Source organism: Anopheles marshallii, chromosome 3 (genome assembly GCF_943734725.1).
Source record: "Anopheles marshallii chromosome 3, idAnoMarsDA_429_01, whole genome shotgun sequence".
Classification (NCBI taxonomy): Eukaryota; Metazoa; Arthropoda; class Insecta; order Diptera; family Culicidae; genus Anopheles; species Anopheles marshallii.
Window position 1 is genome coordinate 35,743,001 of NC_071327.1, and position 7,802 is coordinate 35,750,802.

Genomic DNA, 7,802 nt, shown 5'->3' on the forward strand with positions numbered 1-7,802 from the left:
ACGTAAGAAAACACACTTCATGATAGGGCATGTATTCACGAGCGCTATTCGTCTGCCTCCCACACCAACCCACTACAAGAGAAAGCGAGCTGCGCGAAAGAGAAGGAATAATGATGATGGAAAAAAAAGTTATGCCACCGTACCATGGAGAAGATGACGGAGCCCTACGGCCTTCGGCGTCAATTTTTTCTCCCTCCGAAGAACAACTTCATGTGTAGCCGTTTCGTTCAGACCAACCAGCTGTCGAAAAGTTCAGCGTTGCATGAGCAACCGCTTTGTTTTCATCTTATCGGTTATTTCTCCCATTTTGTGTCGGTAATTTTCACACATGGATATGCACTCAGTACCGAAGGTGAAAGGTACTCCAAGCGAATCCGTCCAAGAATTCGTCAAGTCATTACCATCGCACAGAAAGGAAGAATTCGATCATGTTTTCCAAAATATGATCAACCATAATTACGGAACCTCGCAACTTAAGACACACTCCAAATTGTACACAAGGTACAACCATTCCAAACGATTTTGACGGTAAGAAGAATGCATTTATGGCCGTGATCAATTCCAATACCTGTTGGAGCGCTAGCTATCGCTTTAGCAGACCCGTTGGCAGACGATGGCGCCTAAATTATGGTTATGTGCTAACCAAGGTGCTGAAGAAACGGTTCTAGTGCCTTTTCACCCTCTCGAAACGGCAATGATGAACCATGGGTCACAGGCAACAGCAGCTGAAAGCTGCAAAGTCAAGTGTAACCGTAAAGCAGCAGCATATTAACATGATAAAGCTTCTCATAATAATATTTTGCCTAAAACAATTATCAAATTAAAGTTCCTCTAAGATTCACATACAAAATACATGCCTGTTCTATCAAAACAAAGGGCGATGAAGCAAAAGCATTACAGTGGTGATAGTCGTTACTAAGTATCAATACAAATTTGTACACTTTTTCACTCAACGAAAACGAATCGTTTTGTCTGGTGTTCAGTGTATCGATGGGAAACAATTCGCCAATGAGTGGGAGCCCCAGGTAGAGCACACCTTTTAGGTTTGCTTTTAGGTTAGCAAAAAAACTAAGCTCCACGCTCTTGTAGAAGATGAAGCAATCGAGGAGGTAACTATCATAAAAGAAACATTGAAGCACCATAGAATAGAACGCACACAACGCGTACACGAGCGTGTATTTGCGTTTGGCGTATTTATTTGACTTCCTCGGCCCATACGTTGTTTGCATGCTGTGGGTGCAAATTTGTGAAACGTGACTTTGCATTAAACCTGCCTTGGTGAGTGTATATTTATGTGAATCTAAATGTATGTTCAAGCTAATGCTCGGAAGATGTTTGACGATACTAATTATTTTTTTTATGTGAAAAGTTGCGATGTGATAGAGCGACTCTCAAGCTCAATCTGTCTTACAGCAATTTGTGTGAACAATTATACTTAGAAGAAACTATTTATCAATGCTACCTTTACACTTCAATCTGACTTGAAGTTGCTCCAACGAATTCCAAATCTGATTGGCGTAAATATCCATTTCAGTGATCCCAGAGCTCCGCACAGCCGTATATTGTTTGAATAGGGAAAAGTCATACTTTTCTCACTCAATTAACCGGTTTCCTTTCAGTCCGATCGAACCTTCAGTTTTTATCACGCTTCCTCCATAGTCCACCATCCCTTTGTCAGCACCCGATTCCCGGTCGGTCTATTGATATCTCGTTTTCCTTTGAACCACAATTAAAAACGCGGCTCCAGAGTTTCAAGCAATCGAAGATTGAAGCGCTCGACCACACTGATCTAGCGAATGATCACAAACTTGTAGCTACCACCTGCTGGGATACGGGACTAGCGATAGAATAACTTAATTATTTAAATTCCCACAATTAAAATATTGGCCTGATTCTCTAATTTACCACCCCGACGGACACTAAAAGTCGCGTTCGGGAATTATTCGGAACCAGAAATGCCTCCACCACATTCAAACAGGCGGCATCGTTTGTGGAAGGTGTCCGATAATAGCCCGTTGTGCTCGACGCTCTTTCAATCATTGGAGGATTTTCAGATTTTTCCAACTAGTTGTTTCATAAAATCAAAATCAATTCTTCTTCCAGCTTTCCTGATGAAGACTGATCGGCTGAGCCATAGGTTCAATTTGGAATTTCTTTTTACGAGCCCTTAATTTGTCCTGGATTTCGTTGTGCTCGACACGAGTCGGCACGAGTAGACGAAACAATCAACCTAATGAGAATGTTCGATCTAATCGGTCGATAATGATGATCGCTCAGTGGCCATTTATCCACGGCTTCCTACGACTTGTCACACATTGCCGGCCGTGCTAACTAATCCCTCTCTTTTTCGCTTTCGTTGCAGATCGATGCCCCTGATATTTTCTTGATCCACCGGTACTATCACAGAACGACAGACCTAATGACTATGGCGGATGGCGGTTATGACCCAATGGGGCACATCCAAACGGGTCGTCCACACGCTTACTACCTGTACCAGGTGGCGGCCGCTGCTCTGGAGCAGCAAAATCAGCAGCACCAACAACAGCAACACCAGCAACAGCAACAGGATCAATCGACCGAGGAACAGATTGCGACTCGCTCACGTCCTCCGTCAGACGATGGGCATGAAAACAACAACAATCTGCCAGCAGCGGCCAATAACAACCTGTTCCGATCGGAACAAAAGAAACACAAACGGAAACGACTGTCGGCGGTGTTGGACAAACTGCACAATGGTAGCGGAACGGTGGTCAATCACAACAACAACAACGTTGGGGAAGCGCAAAACTTCAAGGTCAAGTGTACTGATTCACGCTCCAGTGCCGAAGACTGTGCCGAAGATGTGTTTCCATATTCTGCCAGTCCTCGGATCAGCATCAGCCCGCTGCGGTTAAGCGAAGTTGATGAGAACAATCCCCTTCAACAGAGGACTTCACACCAGCAGCATGCACTACCTCATGATCAGCAACTGCCATCACCTTCGCACATTTCTCGCCAAACCAAGTTAGATTCCCCGCAGCAACCGATGGTGCCATTGCAACCGTCACAGATCAAGCAGGAACAGCAGCAGTACCTGTACAAGCAGCTCCAGTACTTCAATCCTCTCGCCTTTTTCAATTATCTTCCGGAACCGACCAAACTGCTTTATCAGCAGTTTGCCCGTCAGCGCAGTCATTCCGATTCAAATCTTCAACTCCAACTCCAGCAGGAGCAGCAACAGCAACAACAACAACAACAACCATCACCACAACAGCCACATCATCAACTAAATCCACCCAAGAAAAAGAAGTCAGGCCATGCGGGGCGAGCGTCACAGCGCCCACCAACGACCAGCAGCCGAAGTAGTAACGCCAGTAGCAGCAGTGGCCATCAAGACCTGCAGGACCAACCGCTTGATTTGTCGATGAAGTCGACATCACTGCTCGAATCGACTAGTCTTTTTGTCTCGCCTGTGATCAAGAAAGAGCCCAATTTGGCCGACAGCCCACCACCGGACTCACCATCAACACCCGCCTCCATAGGTACATCTAAGCTGGTTTTGAAACGGGAAGCCATGCCGGACATACGACGGTCGCCCGCTTTCGAACATCTCAACGGTCATGTACCGCCCGGCTTCAACTTGAACGTTTCGCCTGTTGTGGAGGAGATGCCTCCAGGCTCGGACGTTGCCTACATGTGTCCTGTGTGTGGTCAGCTATTCTCGCTCCAAGATCGACTAGCGAAGCATATGGCCTCGCGGCATAAAAGTCGTACCGGTGCTACGGACATCACCAAATCCTACATGTGTGAGGTCTGCCAACGATCGTTTGCCCGATCAGATATGCTAACGCGACACATGCGTCTGCATACAGGAGTCAAACCGTACTCCTGTAAAGTGTGTGGCCAGATTTTTTCCCGCTCGGATCATCTATCAACGCATCAGCGCACGCACACTGGCGAAAAACCTTACAAGTGTCCGCAATGCCCGTACGCGGCCTGTCGCCGTGACATGATCACCCGTCATATGCGTACCCACACTCGCTTTGATCAACGCGGTGGCAGCAACGGAGGAGGCTCGAGCGGAGGCAGCACCAGCCCGTCGATGGACCAGAAGCCAATTTTGCTGCCGTTGCTCGGCACGGGCCGTGCCATTAAAAAGGAGGCCAGTTTCGGCGGTGTCGGCGGTGGTTTCGTTCTGGAAACAAAGACTGAATCGTGAAGTTCAACGCGAAACTTCAAGGCTCGCTTTCAATGACTGGTGGTGTAGTTCCAACGGTAGACGGTAGTTCCTCGTAAAAGTGTGTGTAGATTATGATTTCATAATATGTTTCTTTTACAACGTGTGTGTTGTTTGGCCTTATCAAAATCGGAGATGCTTAACCACAGTGGTAATAGCTTTGTTTCAACGTTTTTATGAAGGTGTTAGATTCTCAATGGTTGTGATGCATTGTCTCCAAAGTCGGGAACAATAGATCAGCAGATACGGTTCTGTTACATGTACCGCTTGTTTTATCACCCCATTGCGGGCCATCATTCCTCCAAACGAACCGTTCGTAGTGTATAAATATAGTATGAGTGCGTGCGAGTTTGTGTGTGCTAGTCTAGAACGTAGAGATTTCAAATAACGGCTCAATATGATTTCATCCAGCCCATTTCTGAGCATCATTCCTTGAATATTTAGCAACGAAAGGTAGATTAGTGAGATTTCAGGTGAGCTAGACAAACTGACAGGTTTCCCTCGATTTCGTATAGAACAAACAAGTCTCTCCACAAAAGTCGAATTATTGTGCATTAACACACCGAACAGGAAATAATGCAACAATTGCAAGCAATGAAACGAACAAACAGTGCGCCTTAAGAATGCATAACAACCCGTGTGCCTTATTGAATATGGGAACTACATAGACGCCTGTAACCGTAGCTGAGATGAGTAGGTAACTCCAACACCACACAAATAGTCCATTTAGAACGGAAATTAATTCCAACCGTAATGTAGTTCTCGTGAGCACGAAAAGAATAATTTCTGACTGGTAGCTGTCTACAACGATTGTAACCGAATGGACGATGTCTTGAACTTTGTAATGTGCTGCAAACTAAAAGAGTATTTGCCTGTTAAACATGTAACAGATACAGACGTACAAAAAAACTGCTACACCTTGATAATTTCGAAGGATATGGGACCATTCCTTACCCGCAACACAGTGTGTAGAGCTTATGTAGAACTTGCTAGAACTTATGTTTCTTTTGGTGCAACCACCTCAGGAGATCTTGGATTTTGGTTTGTCACATTTCTGATCTAGCTGGATAGATTGTCTTGTGCTCGGAGAAACAATTCAGATGAGATTTGAAATCGACCTTTTCGTGTGAAGACATCAAAACAAAACCATCCAGTCATCCCGAATCTAGATTCCAAAATTGTGGAATGGTCATCTACTAGCGTTTAACAGCAGCAAACATACCCTTCCATACCTTTCCTAACCTATTGATCGTTTTGACCCGCCTGCATTTATTATTTCTTCCAAGCCATTACGTTCGCGCTTTCTGCAGACATGATTAAATCCGACTTCAAAACTACCGCATGATCTTAATTTAAATTTTCAATCATGCAAATTGAATATTAAACCCAGTACTGTTTCCACCCCGACGGAACGTCTTATCGTACTGCTTGCTCAATTTCTTAAGCGCAAATTCTTCAACCCGTGCGGCAATATGGGTTTCCGTTTTTCATTCCGCCTGCATTTTTCTGCGGCGGCGAACGGCGACGACCTTCGTGCCCGCGTCAGGTTGCAATTTTCCACCCGCAAAATAACACGGAAGGAAAACAGCCCCCCGCATTCATTTGCCTCAAACACACACCTACAAACGGCCGGAGTTGTCGACGTAATGGACATAATTAGTACCAAGTTTTCACCAAGAACGGCTGGAAGTTTCCGTTCCCGTTGCATGAGAAAGGATAGCGCCAGGAAGTAGGCCCACGCGAACACAGCAATCCCAAGTTTGTCGGTTGCCGACTACTGGTCTGTTGTAGGTCGATATGATGGGTCTAGCAAGCAATCGTGCCCGCTAATGTGGTCGTTTGAATGTAGGTGGATCATGCAAACTTGGAAAACTATACACTAAGAGATCAATAGAAAAGTTCTCTTATGAAATGGTATTTTTTAACATTGCTCCAGTGTTTGCCACTACCAGGATGTCTATTCTATTTGTAATAACCAATTGCGATCTCTGTTCGCTTTGGAGTATTTTGATGGTGCTTTCCACCAAAATCCCTCAAGGTTGATCCCGGACGAAAGTGGTGATAAAACCACCGTGGCCCCACACAACATAACCAGAACCATTTCAAGTTAAGGTCTGCCACAAACAGAGGCCATGGACATTCGCGTGAGTCAAAGGGCGTGAGCGAGCGAGTAAAAAGATATAGCGCAGCTAACTACTAACAGCCGCAATCTGCATTGCACCACCCAACCCGGTTGCAGTATAAATTTGGCGTGAGACTATGGCCATCCCGATGCAGGGTGAAGCTTGGTGAAACAATTTCATTTTCTCCCATTTTTTCACCTTGTGTGTGTGCGCTAAATAATGGTCGTCCACCACCATCACCGCCCCGACATATTGTAAAGAACACGAACGGGATGGTGGCACAGGCATGCAACGTGAGCCTTAGCTTGGCATGCACGTTCGTTCCTACTGTAATGTGATACAGTAAAGAGAAACCCTTTGCATTATCCTTTTACTTTAGTATCCCCCTAATCTGCCCCCAATACACACGTTCCGATCGGATTGAGGGTGGACAGTTAAAACAGGACCAACTATCAAGGGAAAACCCGTAACAAACACACACACATTCACCACTGCCTGTTGAAAGGAAACTTTGCCAGCCGGAGAAAGGACTTGTTCGGAACAACCGAGAATGTGTGTTACGGCTCGGTCAGAGATGAACACCCATAGTGAATGAAACAAAACTTCCCTTGCTTCAACCGGTCCTTCCACCTTCACATTCCGCACTCTCTGCTTGGCTACAAAAAACCGAGTGAGTTATGACTTTCCACGCAAAAAGCTTACACTGGCGGGGCGAGAGATATGAGTCGGTCTGAAGGTCCGGGTTTTCTGATCCAACACACAAAAGTGCATTATGACGACGCCAACCTCCCCAGGGGTGACGGGCAGGAAGTTTTTGTCAGACCGTCCTGCCGGAAGTACTGCGATCAGCGATTCAGCACCCTCCACGCTGGGCAGGCCCCATAGATTTCTCTTCGTTCGCCGGCGTAGCCGAAAATGATCCGCGAAACTTGCTGGATCGGACTTTCGACGATGGTGGTGTATTTTTTGGGGCCAAAAATCGCTCTTTTCCTGATGTGTGTTTTGGCTGTGTAAAAGTCAGCATGCTTTTATTCCCCCGGTGCACATTTGATGGAAGAAACACAAAAGGAAGCTGGCCAACAGCGGAGTCGTCGCACGCACGGTACGCGCTGCGCGCCTGTGGAGGTGAATAAATGTTCTAACTTTTTCCCGTAATTACTTCGGGATCGGGCTTTCGAACGGTTGCCAACGATGCGCTGCCACCGATCCAAACGCCACTGGGGCGACAGATGCTGGGCCGTTGCCAGGATAACGTTCCCATACACGGGTTCACTCCAGATTCTATGCCGGATGCCGGTAAGGAAATTGCATTTTTGGCGTCGCCCCATTCAGGGCTGCTCGGTGTAGTCCAAGATTGGGGAGTTTCGTGATTGTTTTAGGGGATGATTTGCGACCGCTGAGCGCACTAAACCGTTTATTGTACACTTTTGTCCGCAACGCTCGGGAACACGGTGCGTTATAGC

At 46.3% G+C, this 7,802-nt stretch overlaps 1 protein-coding gene across 1 annotated transcript; it reads left to right on the forward strand.

Moving 5' to 3' along the window:
- The first annotated feature begins 704 nt into the window (after positions 1-704).
- LOC128712545 (specificity protein transcription factor 3-like) lies at positions 705-4,198 on the forward strand. Its single transcript, XM_053807438.1, has 2 exons — positions 705-746; positions 2,363-4,198. The coding sequence occupies exons 1-2, from the start codon at positions 705-707 to the stop codon at positions 4,196-4,198; spliced, it is 1,878 nt and encodes a 625-aa protein (XP_053663413.1).
- The last annotated feature ends 3,604 nt before the right edge of the window (positions 4,199-7,802 follow it).